This window comes from Pezoporus wallicus, unplaced genomic scaffold (genome assembly GCF_028554395.1).
Source record: "Pezoporus wallicus isolate ANWC-B61680 ecotype Strahan unplaced genomic scaffold, APGP_CSIRO_Pwel_v1 contig_7485, whole genome shotgun sequence".
Classification (NCBI taxonomy): Eukaryota; Metazoa; Chordata; class Aves; order Psittaciformes; family Psittacidae; genus Pezoporus; species Pezoporus wallicus.
The window spans coordinates 1,202,257-1,224,443 of NW_026641901.1; the positions used below are offsets into that span (position 1 = coordinate 1,202,257).

The 22,187-nt window shown below is 41.7% G+C and overlaps 1 protein-coding gene across 1 annotated transcript; it reads right to left on the reverse strand.

The window, feature by feature from the left end:
* Positions 1-89: 89 nt before the first annotated feature.
* Positions 90-21,344, reverse strand: CUNH9orf85 (chromosome unknown C9orf85 homolog). The gene is made up of 4 exons (XM_057425811.1): positions 21,196-21,344; positions 5,925-6,031; positions 2,540-2,653; positions 90-1,780 (listed from the first exon to the last, which is right to left on the reverse strand). The coding sequence occupies exons 1-4, from the start codon at positions 21,295-21,297 to the stop codon at positions 1,603-1,605; spliced, it is 501 nt and encodes a 166-aa protein (XP_057281794.1). The 5' UTR covers positions 21,298-21,344; the 3' UTR covers positions 90-1,602.
* Between the last annotated feature and the right edge of the window lie 843 nt (positions 21,345-22,187).

Consider the following 22,187-nt stretch of genomic DNA (forward strand, 5'->3'; position numbering starts at 1 on the left):
AGATCACATTCTTCAGCTGCAGAAGGGCAGCACAGAAAAGGAATGGGAAAAAGAAAACAAAAAAGAAGAAACCAAGCAGTCCTTAGAGATCATCAAAAAAACATACAAAAGCATGTTTCAGGTATTAAGATACAAACTTACAAATAGTTTAGAAAAGGTAAAACACTGTTTTAATGTATAATATTAAAGCAGAATACAAATCAAAATACATGTAGTAGAAGAAAAAGCTTACTCTTAAGGCCGTATGTGTAGTGACAAGCAGCTACACATTTAAGAAAAAATAGTAAAAGTTCATTGTTCCATGACTGATTACAAGAATTTTGCTGTTGTCTGTTATTGTCAATACTAAATAATAAAGTTGTCCTTTAAATAATATACTTTTAGGCTATTGACTGCTGAATGTCTTAGTAGTCTACAGCCTGGTAACCACATTTTCTTTTAAATTAAGGTCAACTATAGCACCACAGGGTAGCTATCTTTACCCAAAGGATAAAGTTTCAGTATTTTCCCCACTGTAGGTGGGGAGAATAATCCCAGAGCTGAAGTTCCTCACAATTCATTCGAAGAAGGTAGTTTGGTAATCAAATTTTTCCATGCCTGCTACACTACTGTACATCAGGCAGAACACCCAAGCAGATGTATACCTGCTACACAGTTAGTAAAAACGGCATACTGTATTGTCACAGCTTAAACTATTTAATTACTAAAAAGTACTTCTTCAGTTTTATGTCTAGAAATAGAAGACAATAAAGAAGAAATCAAACTGTTCTGAATCCCATAAAAGATAGTTACTACAAATTCAGTTAAGTTCTTCCTAGAGCTTAACCTACATTGAAATAATCCCTAAAAAGAACTGAAAATCAGGAACTATATAAGCACCACTACACTATACAAGTGTTTTCATATCAGAGCAAACTATATTAGATCTGCAGACAAAGGAAATGAAAGTGTGGGATCTGTTATGAGCAATTCTAAAAAATCTTTTTTTTTTTTCTTTTCAAAACATTAGTAGTAACAAGGTCACAAATTCATAGTGCATACTTATAGATGGTAAATAAGCATTAAGTGCTCATGAACTGTACTGGTGATGGCATTTACACCCTCTTTTTTGCATAGAAGAGAGACAACAAGCATAACGGTAATAGCCACCTGGTATTTTGACCCTATTTGGAAACTCATGGACAGAAGTTGCAAGATTTTCCTTCAGCAAAATACACTGGTTTAGCTATTCCTTTTTCTGACAAGACTATGTATTTATTCTAGACTTTCATGTAGCTTTCCAAGTGGCAATACAAAGTAGCATAATACTGAATTCAGAACAATTACACAAAGGCTTAATTTAGAAAAACAGGAAGTTGTTACATATATGCATGAAATACTATGCTTAAAAATTCAATTTCTGAATCTTTTTCACAAGAAATTCTGCTCTTTATGCACAAAACCCCCAACATTAATACAAAATCTTCAACAAGCATCACAATACACAGTGCCAACATCTATATGCAAGGACCAAAGATACAAAATCAGATTTCAGTGCAGTTTAAGGCAAACATTGATTTAACACTTCTGACAGCATATAGTCTCCCATATAAACTCAGCCTTTTAGATCTCTGTCCTTTCAAAATTCATACTTTTAAATTGTTCTTCAAGCACATCAGTATCTTCATCACTGTCCTTACTACGTAAGTTTGCATCAAAATCCAGCTCATCCTCCAACTGCCTGCTCTCTTGGCCATTTTTAGCAGTCACAATCTCAGCTCTGTCTTGTCCTTTATCAATCCTGCAGAAAGAAAGAGGATGTTGTCACCACCCACTTCTGGAATTTATTTTTCTTTAACACAAGAATGAGATGGAGGGTAGAATATTCTACCAGTGATGGAAAGGGGCGGGAAGTGGAAAGGAGGAGAAGGATAGTAACCTAAAGTTACTTTCACGTTGAAAAGGAAAGACATAAAAGACAATAAAGGAAAAAGGGTCTGTGAAGCAACAAAAAATACATGTGAACAGTTTGACCAAATAAGCAACAGCTGTCCAGTTGTCACAAACTAGTAAATTAATATAGGATGCTCGAAAAAGAGAGATCAAAAAAGCCAAAAGCATGCTGAATATGTGAGGTAATTCTACTCAGTATTAGCCCTTGTTTAGTTTTTCTGTTCACTAGTAACTGAATCATCAAATGATAGACAAAATGCAAACAGTAAATTGGCTTATGCATATTTTATGGTGCTTTAGACCGAAATCCATTTAGAAGTGCTTTGTTCCTAAGGAAGATATTCAATTGGTATTAAAGTGCTTTAACCAAGAAAGACTTTGGGTTTGGTTTTGTTTTTTGTTTTTCCCAGCTCCACTAACATCAATAGGCATTGCACCCCCAGTTTCAGCAGAAGAAAGCGATGGTAATGACTCCTACTTATTCCTGTCAGGATTATTCAGAATATGGCATGAAGTACAACAGCTTCTTGGCAGTTTCCCAACAAGCTTTACTAAAAGGGGAAGAAGCAGTTCAGTACTGGAACTATGTAACCTATGGACTACTTACGGAATTATTATTTCTTCTTTTTTTCCACATTTAGCACAGATCTCTAGCTTACTAGCACATGGTCGACAAATACTATGGTATGGATCTTTTACAGTCTTCTGGAAGCACTTCACACTGTGTGTGAGAGAAAGAAAACATGATTAAAAAAATATTTGTAGACACTTGTTGAACATTATGTATTCAAAGACAATACAGGTATACTCTTCAAAAGAGTAACAACATTTTATAGGCCTGTTTCATATGAAACATTTGGTGTTTCAACAAACAGCACTATCAAAATAACTGCCTATCTTACCTCTTCTTTAACTTTTTCAGGAAGAATTATTAAAACAAGAAATGAAGTAGAATCATAAAATCACTAATTTTTCTATTTAAAGTAACAAAAGAAACCTTACAATTAATTTCAGTAGGCAGTTTTACTTTAAAAGCTACATAACTTTTTTTGGTTCAGTGACAGAATGAAACAAGAATATGGTATAAAAAGGTGCATGCATTTTTCAAGTACAAAGCTTTTGATTCAAACACCACAGTGTCATCCTTTACCTTATCTCAGAGTATTAAGAGAGCCACTGTTGGACTTTGTTTATGAATACAAATTCCTGCACAGAATTGTATCCTTCACAACATAATTATGTATTTTTGCTATTCTTTTTAAAGATCTGATAAAACTCTGTAGATTATGTCACTTTTAAAATGCTAGGCCTTAACATTCAGCTGATATTTAGAAAGCCTTGTATTTTTGGAGAACGTAACTATATATCCCATGTAATGCAGCTGCCTTGAAGTCACTCTTTTTTGGTTCCTCAGGCACTCAAAAGGCTGTCAGGAAAGTTTTAGGATACAGTTCTGAACAGTGGATTTGCAGACTTGGCTAAAACAGACTGAAGAAAAAAATCAAGTGTTTTTGCATGCCTTATAAGGACAGATGCCCTAACTAGCACGTAGTTAAACAGAAATTTTTACTTTCTTTCTCAAATCCCCATCTTATGTACTATCACTTTCCCTCTACACTGTCTTCATCTAGATTCTGATGGTATTTCACTACTAAGATGTACGTATCCAACTCCTTGAGAAGCTGTAAAATCACAAGAATTGCTGTAGACACATTTAACAAAAACAATGTCTGAACTGCCTAGCGTTTCTGGTCTTCCCTTTCCCCCACAGAAAACCTACAGTTAGATGTCACTGGAAATAGCAACGTAGTTTGATTTAGTTTCAGGGGTTTTTTTGTCTTTCTTCTATGATCAGTTGCATTAGTATTAAAAATAATGTCTATGGCTATGTCACACCAAACACCACACCAGTGGCACTATCAATGCAAGGTGGGCAGACTTTTTTCTAAAAGAGTTTAAGTGTAATAATTAAACACTTGAAATACAAGTAAACTAGGGATAACTTGTGGAAAGATACAGAAAAGTCCTCCATTACCATTGTCTGTGATGAGAAAAATTCATTTTTCTTGATAATAATCATGTTTTTAATGTCCACAATGTGTTTACTTCCCCTAGAAGCTTCACACATTGAAAATCTTCATAGTTTTGTCCTTTCAGAACAGTGGCCCATTGTACTGCTGTAGGCTGGGCTAGAAACCATCACCTGTAGAGCTAAAATCGTTTGCAGCCCAATTTACTTGTTCAAAAACATGTTGGAAAACATCACATATTCTGCCATAAGCAGCTGTCCCACAATGTCACTTCTTCTATTTCCAATGCTGATTTACATACTTTTTTGCCTCTTTTTCCTTCAACAGTAGGCAAAGAAGAAGCAAAAGAACCAGATCCACCACCACAGGATTTGCTACAGCTCATTACTTTTAAATGGGACACACACAGCCATTCAAGAATGAGTTAAAGAAGAGAAATACCAACTTCATCCATGGTGAACAGAACCCAGAATGTTTACTTTCAGAACCAGTGAGACTTCTCCCTAATCTATTTGTTTTACATGAAAGCATGAAATCGCTTACTAAAACCAAAATACTTGCTCCATGTGGTTTCATATTAAAAAGCTTCTCACAAGTGGGGGATATAGTATGAACAAACATTCCTTCCCATTTAACCTACTGAAAATCAAAATAAAATACACTATCATTCATGGAACTTCACGCATACATCTACAGAACCCCTTCAAGCAGTCATAAGTATTTTAGAAGTACATAATTCAAGACCCACAAACACAAACTACTGTGACAAAACTGTCATACACAACAGCCCAGCTGCATCTCCTTTAAGTGTTTCATTGTTGAAACACTGGCTGTGCCTGCTGCCACAGAGGTAAGAACCTCTGCAACTGAGCAAGAAGAAAGCAGAGAGTATCAACTTCAGAAAATTAATTTATCATAAACCTAGACATTATTTTAAGATACTTGGGCTTGTATTTTAAGAGAGTTGGGCTTGTTCAGCCTGGAGAAGAGAAGACTCTGGGGAGACCTTAGAGCAACCTTCCAGTACCTGAAGGGGGCCTAAAAGAAATCTGGAGAGGGACTTTTTACAAGGGCATGGAGTGACAGGACAAGGGGGAATGGCTTTAACCTGCCAGAGGGGAGGTTTACATTAGATATGAGGAAGAAGCTTTTCACTGTGAGGATGGTGAGACACTGGCACAGGTTGCCCAGGGGAGCTGTGGCTGTCCCATCCCCGGCAGTGCTCAAGGCCAGGTTGGATGGGGCTTTGAGCAACCTGGTCTAGTGGAAAGTGTCCCTGCCTATGGCAGGGAGGTTGGAACTAGATAGTCTTTAAGATCCCTTCCAACTGTTATGTACTTATCCAAAACCACGTAATACAGAACTTTATGCAAATAATGCTAAATGTTTAATATTTAGGATTATAGTTTCATGTACAAAAAGAAAGAACATAGCAGGAGGTAATGAAATGCATGCATTGCAAAAATTTTGTAGGACTTGAGGCCTCTAATGCTGAGAACAATGTTGCTGATGAGTTTCGATATGACACAGAACTAAAGCCTTCCTCTCCTCACTTCTACAGAGTCTTTGTGAACTACAAAAGTTAAGAGATGTTCAGATACCTCTAGTACTGACTTGCAAGGAGGCCTTAGAATATTGCGTTACAACTGGTTTGAATTTGACTTTTATTCAAGAGGACACACTGACTGTTTTGGAAACATAAACAGGTTCACAGTTCAAGCATTTTAACAGCAAAGAGGGAAGCAGTTGCTTCTCCATATTTTCTTTTCAAATGTTTAAGATAAAAGACTAGCAAATTAGAAAATTATATATTAGAAAATACATACTGTCATTGCAGACTCCAAATTTGAAGAATGTCATGCAGTAGCAGCTACTACTTGTGAGTTTCCAAAACTAAAATATTTTTCCAAAAAAGTCCACCAACAACAATATCAGTGATTAACACAAAGTATCTTAACTTACCATTTTTTAGGCTTTGTTAGCGGTTTGTACTTGTTGAATTTTACCCGCCACTCCAAGATACCTTTGCAATGCTGACACACTCCGTCATGAAGCTTAGCATTTATTTTCTGAATAAATAAAAAGATATAAAAATGAGAATTATTTTAAAAATTCCTACTTTCATGAATATAATCTTCCTTAGAAAGCATTTCCACCCATCATGCGATTAAAATGGCATTTAGAAAGACACTTGTTTCATATTAACATAAGCATTTCATATTCTGTTACTGTTAGTAATTTTCTTCAGTGGAAAGAGTACTGAGATAACCTTTTACCTTAAAGTAGCCTTCATTATTTTTATCATAATTTTAGTACCTATTTATGTAATTATATTGTTGGTAATAGATAATTATAGAGATTTTATTATTATTTTTTCAGTTCTAGAGATTTTATAGAAATGAGCCCTGAAATACACAGGTTACACCCGAAGAAATAAACTTGCAAAACTTAACATTTAATTTATATTGCTCAAGCTACTATTATGCTACCTACTTTAAGTAAAAAGTGTCAGGATTTTTTTCTCAGAACACAATGGAGTAAAATACACATTATTTGCAGTCAAATCATTTAATGTCTCTCTCATCATAAACTTCATTTATGAAAAAGCAACCCATTTTTGCACTCAAGTATCTAAGATAAAATCCGCAAAATGGTCATTTAAACTATGATATATTTGCAAGACAATGTGAACAACATTTTCTTGAACATTTTGTATTAAGTTTTCTCAGGTATACAAAATGTCAACTGGCCAGTATATTTGCACAAGAAAGGTTATTCTGAGATGGGAAGCAGTACCAAACCACACTGTTATTATAAATAACAAGCAACACATACTTACACGTTCAACCTACTTTTACTTCTTCTCCACCTAAAAATGCCAGCAGTAACTATCTATCATATGGGTGTGTGTGTCCATTCAGACCTCTAAAAATAGAAATTTTGCCACTATAAAGTACATATATATTAAAAAAATAATCTATTGTGCCTTTCTTGAAACAGCTTTAAAATGGCTACTGCACCAAAGCTAGATTGTTGACGTTAGATTGTTGACATTAGATTATTAACACTAAAACACATCTATTTCTTAGAATACCTAAAAGTTTGCTGGAACAGATACTGCATTAATTGGCATTAGAGTTCATGTCATTCTGAAGTAATTTTTTGGGTTTATGACACATAAGAACTTCTTACTACCCCACAAAGTTCTACTTTAACATACCAGACAAAGGAACAAGCATAGCTTTAAAAATAGAGTATCTTACTCTGTTTCAAAAAATATATGTATGCTGTTTATAAGTGGGACTATACTATGGAGCTTGTTTTCTACTGTTTTCATTTGCAATAAACTTCAACCATTTGGTAAGAGTTTTCCCACAGTGTGGTTAACTGAAGTTGTGGCACTTTTTGGCTGGTTCAGTTAAAAGACAGTAAACTTCTTTTCAAATTATCAAATACTTGGCATGTTAAGAAAGAAAGTAACACAAGGTTTTGAAGAATGTTTGAATATCGAATACCGAAAGCTGTGGTTCTGATGTCAGTCATGCATTATGAATTAAATTTTTATGTGTATTCGGTCTGGCTGAGATGGAGTTTCCCCAGAGCAGTCCTCATAGGGCTGTGCTGTGTATTAGCAGCTAGGAAGATGTTGATAACACATCAGTGTTTTGGCTACTGCTGAGCAGTGTTCACACAGCATCAAGGCCGTCTCTCCAACATTTGCCCTCACCAGCAGGCTGGGGTGGGCAAGATCTGGGATAGGACACAGCCAAGACAGCTGACCCAAACTGACCAGAGGGATATTCCATATCATATTATATCTGCCCAGCAATAAAATCTAAGACTTAGGAGGAGGGGGATGACAGTCATTACTTTTACATTTGCCTTCCAGAGCAAACACTACATCTCTGTGTTGTGGCTGGACATCACCTGTTACTGAAATAGGACCTGAGGTGGCCAGTCGCTGGGTGACATAGTGTGTGGAAAGATTTGGGCAGGTTCCTAGGGTGTTTATCAACTCCCATAACCTGGGACTTCACACCTGATCAGGCAAGCAACCCTGGGAAACTGACGCACCACCTGATAGGAGGGTGCCTTGCCTACCCCAGTGAAAACCAGCAGCTTCTAGCATTGTACTGGGGCCTGGCCTGTGCCCGTTTGGTACTCTCAGAGAAAGTTCACAGAATCATAGAGTCATAAAATCAACTAGGTTGGAAAAGACCTTTAAGATTATCCAGTCCAACCTGTATCACAGGACTGCCAAATCCACCACTAAACCAGGTACCTAAGGGCCTCATCATCTATAAATTTTTTGAACACTTCCAGGGAATGTCATTCCACAACTATTCCAATGCCTGACCACCATTTCAGTGAAGAAATTGTTGCTAATATCCAATCTTAACCTCCCCTGGTGCAGCTTGTCCTATCACTTGTTCCTTGGGAAAAGAGTAACAAGTTACTCTCAAATTGCATTTGAAGACATCACGGTTGAGATAGGGACCCAAACAACTATAGTATCTGCCCCAGTAGTGAAAAAGAAACAGTGGGTAACAACAATGGGCCCATATCACCAATTAGTAAGGGAGGAGAAGAAGAAAGTCAGTCCTTTGACAAAGAAATTGCAGGAAGAAGTGGGAAAATTTAGACAGGAAGTGGACATACCTAGTCCCTGACCTCATCAGAACTTCAAGACACACAGATAGCTTACAGTCACCAGCCAGGTGAGCAGATTGCTGCCTGGCTGCTCTGATGCTGGGGTAATGGGGGTGACAGTCAACAACTGGAAGGAAAGGAAGTCCAACAACTGGGATACCATAATAGAAACCAGGGAATTTAAAGAGGAATTGGAAAAGAGGCAGCAATTTGTTGTCTTTGGAGACAGCTCCTCTCAAGTACGAGGTAAATATACCCATTCAAGGAAGCTCTTGTGAAGTCCTCAGGAAAACAGACTACTGCAAATGATGACAGCGAGTAACAGAGAGAACTAGCGGTGCTAGAACTCATCTACAGTGATTTAGAGGATGATGATGACTCCAAAGATCCCAAGGACGTCATGTGCACTTGGGCCATGTGGAAGAAGGTGATTCAAAGTGCTCAAGCATCACACTTTAACAGCTTGGCAGCAAATTACTGCTCAGATATGGATACACCAACTGTGGAAAGCCTCTTTTTTGCTCAAAAACTTGCAAGAAAACTTCTGTACCTCCTCAACCCTATGGGCTAGTACCTTGGCTATTAGGGGCATCCCAAGAAATCAGTCATCTCCTGCACTGGTCAGAGGGAAAGTAAGCCCCAGGAGCATGCCATGTGGTGCACTCTGGTTCTCAGGTTCTTCTTGTAAGGCCGGAGGGACGACATGAGGAAGTGGGACGGTGCACTCACCTTTAAGCTGGAAGCCCATGTACATGAATTGAAAGGGAAGACTGCTGTCAAGAAGGGGTCACCCAAGAAGGCTGTCAGCATAGCTGCTGTAGAGACACAAGAAGGCAATCAGCGGTCTCCCAGATATAGAACTGAAATCACCTCCCTTGATCCTGGTAAGGGGTACTTCTGGTCTAACATTGCAAGGGTCAAACAGTGAACACTCTGATGAGGAACAAGAATATTGTTCCTTGCCGAGGAAGAGGAAAGGGATGACCATGTATACTGGACTGTATAGATTTGATGGCCTGGCATATCAGACCCACAGAAGTAGAAGGTTCTAGTAGACACTGGTGCACAGCGTACACTGGTGCCCTCAAGGTATAGGGGCACACAAGCCACCTAGATCTCTGCAGTGACATTGGAGTGCTGAGAATTGTCTGTATCAGAAGCTGAGGTGAGCTTAACAGGGGACAAGTGGAATCACCTAAGGAACACGCACAAGTCCATGGGACCTGATAAGATTCATCCATGGGTCCTGAGGGAACTGGTGGAAGAATTTGATAAGCCATTGTCCATCATATTTGAAAAATCACAGCAGTCAGGCAAAATTCACAACACTGGAAAAAGGGAAATAAACGGCCCATTTTTAAAAAGGGGGAAATGGAAAACCTGGGAAACTGCAGACCAGTCAGTCTCACCTCTATGCCTGGCAGAACCATGGAGAAGATTCTCCCAGAAACCATGCTAAGGCATATGAAAAATAACAAGGTGGCTGGTGACAGCCAACATGGCTTCACTAAGAGGAAATCCTGCCTGGCCAATTTGGTGGCCTTCTTTGATAGGGCTACAGAACTGACTGACAGGGGTAGAGCAGTTGATGTCATCTACCTGGACTTGTGCAAAGTGTTTGACACTGTCATCCTTGTCTCTATACTGGAGAGAGATAAATTTGATGGATGGACCACCCAATGGATAAAGAACTGGCTGGCTGGCTGCATGCAGAATTGCAGCCAACAACTCAATGTCCAAGTGGAGACCGGTAACAAGTAGTGTCCCTCAGGGTCAGCGCTGGGACTGATCTTGTTTAACACCTTTGTCAGCAACATGGACAGTGGGATTGAGTGTGCCCTCAGCAAGTTTGAGGATGACACCAAGCTGTGTGGTTCGGTTGATACGCTGGAGGGAAGGAATGCCATCCAGAGGGACCTTGACATGCTTGTGAGGTGGGCTCATGCCAACCTTATGAAGTTTAACCATGCCAAGTGCAAGATCCTACACCTGGTCTGGGGCAATCCCAGGCACAGCTACAGGTTGGGCAGAGAAGAGATTCAGAGCAGGACCTGGAAGTGTTGGTCGATGAAAAACTGAACACGAGCCGGCTTCAGTGTGCGCTCGCAGCCCAGAAAGCCAACTGTATCCTGGGCTGCATCAAAAGGAGTGTGACCAGCAGGTCAAAGGAGGTGATCCTGCCCCTCTACTCTGCTCTCGTGAGACCTCACTTGGAGTACTGTGTGCAGTTCTAGTGTCCTCAACATAAGAAGGGCATGGAACTGTTGGATGAAATCCAGAGGAGAGCCACAAGGATGATCAGGGGGCTGGAGCACCTCCTGTATGAAGACAGGCTGAGAAAGCTGGGGCTGTTCAGCCTGGAGAAGAGAAGGTTGCATTGAGACCTCATAGCAGCCTTCCAGTAACTGAAGGGGACCTACAAGGATGCTGAAGAGAGACTCTTCATCAGGGATTGTAGTGATAGGACAAGGGGTAATGGCTTTAAACTTAGAGATCTAGGTTGGCTATAAGGAAGAAATTCTTTACTGTGAGAGGCACTGGAACAAGCTGCCCAAGGAAGTGGTGAACGCTCCATCCCCAGCAGTGTTCAAGGACAGAGCCTTAAGCAACCGGTTGCTCAAGGTGAGGTGTCCCTGCCCATGGCAGGGGGGTTGGAACTAGATGATCTGAAGGTCCTTTCCAACCCTATGATTCTAAGTGTCAAAAGCACTCCACCGTGACTAGCCTAGTGGTCTCTTGCATCATTGGCATGAAATACCTCAGGAGAAAGTACTTCATGTACCCAAAGGGGAACTGGTGGGCTTTTGGTGTAGCCACTGTGAACACACAGATCAAACAGCTATCTACCCTGTTCAGCTTCTTGGAAGGTCCTTTGCTGTGGAACTGCTCTCAGTTGAAGAACAGCAGGTGCCAACTGCTACCAGGACAAGCAGCAGTGGCATATATTCCACAAACTGAGACTCCCTGGCTCCTATCCATGAGCTGATTCATCAGCTGGAGAGCCAAGGAGTCATAAGCAAGACTCGCTCACCTTTTAATAGTTTCATATGGCCAATGCAAAAGTCTGATGAAGGGCGGAGGTTAACAGTAGATTGCTGTGGCCTGAAAGAAGTGATGCAGTGAGTACTGCTGTTGATGTTGTCAACAAGATAGCAATTATGTCTCCACCAGCTAACAAGAAGGAAACACCAGTTTTCCTTGCAGGGAACCCCTTTGTGGGGTTCTAGAGAAAGCATATTTCATGTTACAGTCAGCTTGTGAGCCCTCTTAAGTAACCCAAAAGAAGAACTGTTTTGAATGGGGCTTTGAGCAACAACAGGACTTTGAGCATATCAAACAGGAAACAGCTTGTGTGGTAGCTCTTGGGCCTGGCTGAACATGCAAAATATACTCTACACTGCAGCTGGCGAACACAGTCTCACCTGGAGCCCGTGGCAGAAAACATCAGGAGAAAACAGATTGACCACTAGGTTTTTGGAGCCCTGAGTGAGGATCAGAAGCCCACTACACCCCAACTGAAAAAAAGATACTAGCAGCATAAGAGGGGGTTCACGCTGCTTCAGAGGTTGTTGGTACAGGAGCTTATCTCCTCTCAGCACTTCAACTGCCTGTGCTATATTGGATGTTCAAAAGAAACATCCCCTCACACAACCAGGACTACACAGAGTAAGCAGGTAGCGTCAATCACACAATAAGCTCAACTGCCCAGGAATCCTGGAAGATATCATGGACTGCCCACAAGGCAGAGGTTTTGGAACACTGCCTGTGGAGGTGGCTCATACCCAAGAGGCACCACCATATAATGAGTTAGCTGAAGATGAAAGGTGTTAGGCTTTGTTTACTGATGGATCCTGGCAGCTAATGAGGAAACTTTATGAGAGAATAAAATCATTGCAAATTCCCAGCAGATATCTGTTAAGGGCTGGCAATTCAAACTGCTGTCAAAACTGACTGTGTTCATTCTTTCAAAATTCTTGCAATTTGAAGATAAGCCTTCTTTTCAGCACAAAGTAAGGCTCCAAGTAATGTAGCCTGAATAAGCTTCTAATAACCTGCAAATTAGCCTGAACTTCCCAGTTCTTTCACACTCCTGATTTGCATTAATTAGTAATGCATGAGGGGAGAAAGACACAAACACTGTAATTTTTATTTCCAGGTGTTCTTTATCATGATCAACTATTTTTAGTATAGCTAAGGTAGAACCCAATAAAGATTGCAATAGTTTAAGTTGAAGACAGCTTGTTGCTCTTCCAGAGGGAGTTAGCTTCCTTGCTGAAAACCACCTTGCTTCCCATAATACATCCTGACACCACAACTGTTGAATGGAAGCCCTGTTACTAAGTGATGCAGGGATAGGCTCAGCAATGCGTAACACACTTGGAATGCAAGAGACCATGCTTAGGACTGCATGTGGTATAAACAGTGCAAAACAACATACTACGAACTACTTTCACCTCTCATCTAAAGTTTGTCATATAGGCTGCCTATTACAAATTCTGCTAAATATTTGCTATGGAACAAGCAAATATGCATAGTTATTATTAATGGAGCTTTATAAAGCTCTTCCCCCTTCCAATATGCGTATCATCTGCCTCCAGAATACACAACAACCATATGGCGGTGAATTTGTTTTTAATTTTTGTTTTTTTAGCAGACAAACTAGAATGCAGGCCATTCCAAATTCCAAAGATGCCTTTTAATTTTACTCATTCTGTAGATCTTTGCATGAAAACACTACCTCGTAGTAGTAGTAGACCTAGAGACTAGTCATGCAGCATATAAAGACTATATTATTGGGACCTCTTCACCCTTGTTCCAACAACAAATCCCTACAACTCATCTGATGATTAGTTCTACCTCTATATTAACACATTGCTTCACAACTGAAAAAGGTCTTCAGAAGACAATACAAGAAGCTCTAAAGTAAAGTAAAATAAAGTTAATGTATTGAACGGCACAGCAATAATCACATTATCCATAGTCAATGAATCTCTGAGATTGTCTGTCTATTTAGATTCCTTCTACACAGTCACATTTGAACTGCTCTGTTTTATTGATACAATCAGCAACACTTCAAATATCCAGTGCAAAGATTAAGAACACTGATGAAAATGCTGCCTAGGAGTCCTTTTGACAGCAAATTAGATTTTTAATTAGATTGTAGATATGAAGATCACATTTAAGATCCTGATCCACGAATAAAGATGACTGGACTTTTCAACCTAGTCACCTGTAAGACTACAAATCTTACACAGCAGCTCAAAAAAATCACATGGTATATCTGCTCAGAAAGCAACAACTGGAAGATAGACAACTTTTAAGTTCTAATTTCCTCCTTCTAAGAGGTATATACAGCACAACCTCTTCCTCCCCTTCAGCAATTTCCTGCATTTTTTACTCAATGTTGTCACTTCAAGTACGGGGAGATGTAGTTAATCACTGTCTCAGTACATCTGAATAGGAGAGAGACTATGACTCTACAATCCTTCTACCAGCCCGATGATTTAGAAAGTCAATAAAGAATGATGGATTTATGTCAAGCAAGCAAGCTTACAGAGTTTAACTTTGGCTTGTGCTTGCCCTCTAATTTTATTCTGGTCAGAAAAAAAATCCCTGATGTTTAAATGATACTATTACTAAAACAAGTTGATAGTTTACTGTTATTTTCTATACTAAATGCAACACTTCATTTGATTAAAAAAAAAAAAAAAGTAGAGTATCACTTTAAAAAGCTATGCCTACTTGAAGAAGTGAAGAAAGATATCCCGAATTAAAGATCTGGATAAACTATTTTTTCATGTTTTTGAAATCATCAAAGAACATGCGAGAGTAAATTACTCTAACAAACTGGAAGAGAAACTTTCCTGGTATTTCAGTTCTCAGAAAGAATAGGAAAGTTATTTGTTAAATCAAAGAAATCCCTTTGCTGATTACTTTTCCTATTAAAACTTATTTTTCAATATATGTTTTGTACATTGTTTAAACTTTCATATATTCATATTTTCTTCCTTTTGCCCATTTAATAGCTTGCTTTCTTTACAAAAATCCCAACAACTCACACAAAGGCCTCAACAAAGCTTAGGAACTTCATTATTCCTTTCTAAATTTTCTAGCTAGCTTTTACACAGGTTGTTAGCTCTCATACACAAAGAGGTGGTACTGCTTACGGTCTGAAATGGACTTCTTGATGTGAGAACTACTCTGACAGTTCAGATTCTGTTTCTGTCACAGCAGACTATTTATTTACTTTTTTCTTTTGTTGTTTTGTTTTTTTTTTTTTTTAATGCTCATTTCCCTGTTTTAGTCAATAGGTCTTCCCTCCTTTTGATTTTTTTTGGTTGGTTAGTTGGGAGGTTTTTTGCTATACTTCCCTCCAAGGACAAGTGCAACTCATCCAGTGCTTACAGTATGTCTATATATTCTCTGAATAAATTACAGTTCTGCAATACAGACATGATAAACAGTCTTAAAGCATACAGTCATTAAATATTCCATGTGTATATTATATACACACTGTCAGGAACAAAACAGACAAACACTAACAAAACAGCAACCTCTGTATGCTCACGTAACCCAATATTAAATCATGTAACAACCCGCCAAAAGCAGTTCAGAATGCATTAAACACATGCACCTACGCCTACTAACTTGATACACAAAATAATCCCTAGCTTAAGCTAGCATTAAAGCATTCACAAGCAAGATGTAATGATGGGGTTTCAAAAAAGCCTCACTGTCTGTTTGGAAGTTTCTAATTATGTGAGAACCTATGGGTATTTTGAGTTAGTCTACTGAAAGCAGACTCCTACTACTGTGAACACACCAGTGTTCTACTCTTCTGTAAAGGAATGCAATGTCAATGCCATTCATTAACTTCCTTGTCAAAAGCACAGGTGATAAAAAGCACAGGTGATACTGCTTCAATCAAAAAGGCTTAATAACTACACTTCTCAAAAACAAAATTCCACAGGATCTCCTGTGAATGACTACATAGCAGAGTAGATCAGCAGAGACTAACAAGCGTGAAACAATGATACAAGACATCAGATCTTCAGGGTTCTACTACACATTTCACAAGTAAGTTATCCAAAGAGCTTCACTTACTTACATATTGTATCAGTATTACTTTAAATTCCATTTTCTACACAGGTATTTTTTAATCTTTTTTTCTTAAGAGAAGGACATCTAACATTTTAATCAAAGACCTAAGTCTTCTTTGTATCAGTAATGGTTATGTACAGTTAGCTAGCATTTAAGGTCCTTTTGTGCTTTACTGCTATGGACTTTAAAACACATGAAATAAAAAGCTTTCTCTAAGCCCAATTCCAAATGGCCATCTTGGAGATCAAGATGTTTGGCTTTTTTTCAGATCTGTGCCCATGATTCTGAAAACATGCATGCAACTAGCAAGAGAATATACACACTTGAAGAACCGACAGCCAACTCCCATCCTCTTCCCCACAAAGAACTCAACACATGCATGGTCTCACCCTCACCATGAGTTAGGTTAGAGTTCAGAATAGATCACAGAATCCTAGAACAGTCTGGGTTGGAAGAGACCTTAAAGATCATCTGGTTCCAACCCCCTGCCACAGGCAGGGACACCTTCTACTAAACCAGCTTGCTCAAAACCCCGTCCAATCCGGCCTTGAACACTTCCAGTGATGGGGCAGACAGCTTCTCTGGGCAAACTCTTCTGATGTCTCACCATGCTCACAGTAAAAAGCTTGTTCCTTGTGTCTATTCTAAATCTCCCCTCTTTCGTCTTAAAGCCATTCCCCCTTGTCCTCCACTAGTTGGTAAAAAGTCCCTCCTCAGCTTTCTCACAGGTCCCCCTTTAGGTACTAGGAGGCTGCTTTAAGATCCCCCTGGATTGTTCAACTCAGGTTGAACAAGGCCAACTCTCTCTGCCCATCTTCATTAGGGAGGTGCTCCAGCCCTCTGACCATCTTCATGGCCCTTTTCTGGGCTCAATCCAAGAGGTCCATGTTGGGGGCCCCAGATGTTATGCTTGCTCCTCTTCTCCATACATGAAAGGCTATAACCCAGGCCTGAATGTAATTCTAAATCCATAATAATGGGTGGCTAGAAAGCAGACTTTAGCCTACCAAGCTACGCTATGTCGCATCAGGAACAGGAAGTAACCAAACTCCGATACCGTTAATCTGATAATTCCAGCTGGCTACTGCTTGTGCTGGGTTTGCATGACAAGGTTTTGGTAGCAGAAGGGATACAGTGCATGGCCTCTGTGAGAAGCTACCAGAAGTTTCCACCATGTCCAAAAAGAGCCATTGCCAGCCAGCTCCAAGACAAACCCGCTGCTGGCCAAGGCCAAACCCATAGTGATGGTGTTTGTGCCCCTGGGATAACACACTTAAGAAGGAGAAAAAGTTACTGCACAGGAGAAAATTCAGCCAAAGGAGTGAGAATATGACAGAATCAGCTCTGCAGGCACCAACATGAATGCAGAAGGAGGGGAGGAGGTGCTCCAGGCACTGGAGTGGAGATTCCCCTGCAGCCCACAGTGAAGCCCCTGGTGAGGCAGGCTGTCCTCCTGCAGCCCATGGAGGTCCATGGTGGAGTAGATTCCACCTGCAGCCCATGGAGAAGCCCATGCTGGAGCAGGGAAAGCTTGTACTGGAGCAGGCTCCTGCAGGACCTGTGACCCCATGGAGAGAGGAGTCCACACTGCAGCAGTTTGTGAAGAACTGCAGCCCATGAGAAGGATTCACGTTGGAGAGTTAATGGAAGACTGCCTTCCATGGGAGGACCCCCATGCTGCAGCAGAGGGAAAGTGTGAGGAGTCCTCCCATGAGGATGAAGGAGTGTCAGAGACAGCATGTGATGAACTGACTGCAACCCCCATTCCCCTGTCCTTCTGTGCTGTTGGTGGGGAGGAGGTAGAAAATTCAGAAGTAAAGTTAAGCCCAAGAAGAAAGGAGTGGTGGGAGAGAAGGTGTTTTTAAAATCTGGTTTTATTTCTCATTAACCTACTCTGATTTGACTGGTAATAAACTTATTTAAACCACGACACCAAGTTAAGTCTGTTTTGCCTGTGACGGTTATTGGTGAATAACTGTCTTTATCTCGATCCACAAGGCTTTTGTTATATTTTGTCTCCCCTGTCCAGTTAGGGAGTGGGAGTGATAGAGCAGCTTTTGTAGGCATCTGGCAACCAGCAAAGGTCAACCCACCACACTGGTTTATCTATAGCTCCTCTCTGAGCTTCAACTTACTATGACTGAGCATTTAAGATCTGAGTCCCTGAGCAACCTGGTCTAGAGGAAGGTGTCCCTGCCAATGGAGGGGCTTTGGAACTAGATGATCTTTAAGATCCCTTCCAACCCAAACCATTATATGATTCTGTAATTCTGTAATCTATATTCACTTGTTCTGTTCCTAGTGCCATCTTGCAGTCTTGACCAACAAAACAAATTATCCATACAGCCAGCTGAACAAGTAGCTGACATAAACACTATGATAAAGCTAAGGTTCAGAGTTAATAACCTCTGAAATTTAGGGAAATGTGGATTATCATCTGGGGCGTACTTAATGAGAGGAAAGAAATGGAGAAACAGATCAGTCATTTGGGTGTAAATATGAATCACTTTGTGGTTTACCATCTGATTACAATAGAGTTCTAAATGTTCTCATTGAATGCTATTTGCTTTCATCTCTAGAACTTCTCCAGCTTCCATGCTGACTTATGTAATATACTTTACATAAAATGTATATTCATAAAATATACTGTATATTCCTCAGCTGAGTACCACAAACAGCTCTCCTGGAATATACTATGTAAACCAAACACTCATAAACAAATTCCAAGATTCAGTAACTAACAACACAATGTGTCAGGGTTTACCCTGTCCTGGCTTTTTCCTTCTTCAGCTCCTCCTAAATGGAGGCTCTCCCAGCACTGCTGTAGCCAGTTGTCCAAAACAAGTAGAGAGGCAGTGTACTTTGTTGCAAGAGTGTTTCACCTCAACTAGCCTATCCTAGAGTAATGCTGTAGTAAAGACTGATCATTAGAGGAAAGACAGATGGAACTTTCATCACATTTTGCAAGCAATCAAATATATAGTCTTTAAGATTAGAAAATGGATGCCAAGTTCAGTGTCAGACTCAAAACTCTTCAAAAAGAAAAACCCTGGAAGAACTGGATAACAACTGCCAGTAGACCACTACATCCATTTCCTCTGCAGATACTGCTTCACTGAGAGAAGCAGCAATAACACTGCAAACAACAACTGAACTCCACCTGCAGTGCAACCTGAAGCTACCGTAGTCAATATTCAACATTGCTAGTGCAGTGCACAAATGCAGCAGGATAAAATTTTTGAACTATAAAGCATTCTGCAGCCTTTCAAGGTAGTATTACATAGGACAGTGCAGAACAGTAGTCAAAGATAAGCCAAATCCCTAAAATTAAAAAAGAAAAAAAGTTTAGCCGTGATTTACAGGAGACCGACTTCTTTCAGCAGCTCAGCAGCTCTGAGTGTTCTGACCTACTGAGCTAGTGAAGAGGGGAAAGAAAGAATGACACATTACTCTACCACTCCCTGTGATCAAACTGCTACTATTACATCCTTTCCCTCATCACACCTTGAACTGGTGCATCTGATCATTCCAGGGTAGACAAGGCAGCGATGCAAAACTGTGATAATTCAGCATAGTCTGTAACTAAACTATGACATTAATCACCTAATCTTTGTTAGCCTAACTAAATTTCTCAAATAGCAGAATCAGGTCTAGTCATCAATATAAAGACTCCTCTGTTCCCCTTAACACTAGAATCTGTACATGACAATATGCCAAAAGAAAAATTACTTTATCACACACTATCTAACCTCCATAACAGGAAGCACCTTCTTCAACAAGCTTCTTCCCTGTGTTCAGCAATCTCCATATGAACTGGCAGGTACAGACAGAAAAGAAATCAGAAAGGAAACAGACACAGTCCCATATCACAGGCAATGCCTGCAGTGAACCTTGGCTACATTCAACAGGTTTAAAAAAAAATTATTTTTGTGCATGGTACTGTGCAGTTGTTTCTACATGATGCAAAATATTTAAAAAGAGAATGAAAACAGCCATCTGCGTATTAAAGTGATTGATTTAGTTACAGAAATTATGTCAGAATTCAGTTTCTCTTTGAAGACTTTTCTGACAGATCAACTCTCTAGGATATTTTTGTCTGTGTTTAGGCCAGACAGGAAAATACTCTTCTATTGGGGATCATGCAGTGACTCACTCAACAAATAGCACTGGTGCTGCTTAGAGTCCCATTTAAGCAGCCTGTTCAACTTGCAGAACCAGTCCTATTTTCTACCAGTCCTCTTGTCTCAGTTATTTCTGACAACCCAGTCAGGTTCAGCTAAAGGGATACTGACATAACAGCAATAGCAAGAGATAAGTTTCTTCTAGGATGCTCATCTTGTGTTTTGTTTTACTCATCCCTTTCCATTTAAGCCTGTAAGATAAAACATCCCACTTTCCTGTTGTTACTGGTCAGGCATGCCACTTGGCCTTCATCCTCTCCAGCACTGCTATTTTGTTACCACAACTACAAGCACAGAAAATGTCCCAAGAATATATTGTAAAACATTTCCTTTTCCATGCTTAGAAACAACAGCAATGGTCTTTTTAAACAAGTGTGACCATATCAAACCATGATGCTGTATGTAGCAAAAGCACTGATAAAACATCTAACAACGCTTTTCTATGTAACTACTCGGAAAAGCCCCGTAAGATTTTTTAAAGCCTTAAAGCCAACATGAATCTTTTTTTGAAGTTGTCTCAAAAGAATGAGAAGTGCAACCTGGTATTTACGTGGATGATGGGATGTCCTGCTCAAACTATGACATGGCGGAGCTGTTCAAAATAAATTCTCAAAACCAGGTGTTTGAAATAAAACCACATAGTCGCAAGCTCTGAGAAGACCAAATACCTTCCAAGAAGTCCCATGGATGACAACACTGCAGGGAACATTTACTTACTGCACTAAAGTAAATGCTTTATTTCAGTCCTTCTCTTAATAATTCTTTGGCTTAACAAGGGCCTGTCATGTCATGAATATGGGTCAAGTATCACACAAAATGCATTTGTTTACACAGCTGCCTCAGACCGGGGTCAGGTGACAGCTGGCTTAAATGGCTTGTTATGTATTACGCCCTTGACGCTGCAGTGAACCTTTTGGGCAGACCGTGATGAGAGGTTTCTTCACTGTCAAAATGAAGATGCTCCTCGCCTTGCACTGCTGCATGGCTTTGTTTGTGGTCCTGAGGCTCCTCAACATCTTCTGGCCGAAGGCCGCACCGGAGCAGGCCATCGACTCAAGGGCACCCTGCACCCAGCAGGCCGCACAGGCTCCTACCTACGGTTTCGACATCAAACCCCTTCCGCCGCTCCGCCCCGCAGCTGCTCCGCGGGGTCGCTCCGCCCTGCTGCCGCTCGGCGGAGTCACGCTGCTCGCGCCGCTCCCGTGCCTGCGGGCAGCGAGCTACGCGACCCGGCCGGCGCCCTGCCGCGAGGGGTTCAGAGCGGAGCGCGGACCGCCCCGTGACGGTCCGCCCGCGCCTACCTTGCGCCGGGCGCTGGTGTCGTACTTGTCGTTCCTGAAGGCGTGCGTGTTCTGGTACCGCTGGGGCCGCGTGCGCGACACGTTCCCCCTTTCCGAGCTCATTCTCCTAGCAACCGCCACTGCCCGCACCTCCTGCCCCGGAACCGCTCCGCACCTCCCCCGGCCCTTCCGCCTCCCCATTGGCCCGCAGCCTCGTCTCTCTAACCCCTCCACCCACCACTGTTCGCTGCCTCCCGGCTGCTTCCCTCCCACCCGCCCCTAGGCGGAGCCTCAGCGGCAGGCACGGCGCTGCGGGCTGCGCTCCCATTGGTGCACTGCGACCGGCTCCCGCCCGTCGCCCCCTTGGCCGCTTAGGTAGCCGCTCGGTCCGATGCAGTCTCTCGGAGAGGTGAGGTGGGTGCAGGGCTTGTAGGCCGCGCGGAGAGGAGCTTCCTGGGGGACGCGTGTTCACTACCGCGGAGCGCGGCTGCAGAGCTGCGGGAGCCGGTCGGGGAGCTGATAGCTGCCTGCCGTTACTCAGCACAACCGGCACCCATCCCCCCGCTGGCCGGGGCTTGAGCAGCGGCGGTTGGGGAAGCGTGGGGCCGCCGCCTCCCACAGGAGCGCCAGGTGCAGGTACGGGCTGTGCCCCCTCCTCCCACCTCCGGCAGCAGCGGCACCAGGACCGGGGTCTGCGCGGATTGGCACCTTGCCGTAAAGGGGTGGTGGGGAACAACCAGCGGGGCCCAGCTCGGCGCTGGTGGTGGTGTTGCGGTTCGAGGATCCGCTCCCGAGGTGTGGCGGCGAGCCGGCCCCTCGGCAGGTCCGGCCGCTTCTCTGCTCTCCTCTCCTGTTCGCAGTACTTCGCCGCTGTCTGAGGCAGGCGTGCGGCGGCTCCCCTGTGGAGCTGTGGCATGGGGCAGGAGGAAGGGCCGCGGTAGTCAACGGCTTCTCCTCAGGGAGGGAGGCAGGCGGCGGTACGGGTCTCGGGCCCAGCAATACGTAACCGAACG

Bases quoted from the DNA above. Each gene is read 5' to 3' on its own strand.
- CUNH9orf85 (XM_057425811.1), bottom strand. From the start codon at position 21,297: ATGAGCTCGGAAAGGGGGAACGTGTCGCGCACGCGGCCCCAGCGGTAC. The intron at 2,654-5,924 runs GTAAGTTAAGAT...TCTCACACACAG, and splicing joins CTAACAAAGCCTAAAAAATG to TGTGAAGTGCTTCCAGAAGA. The intron at 1,781-2,539 runs GTAAGTAGTCCA...TTCTTTCTGCAG, and splicing joins AAAGAAGAAATAATAATTCC to GATTGATAAAGGACAAGACA.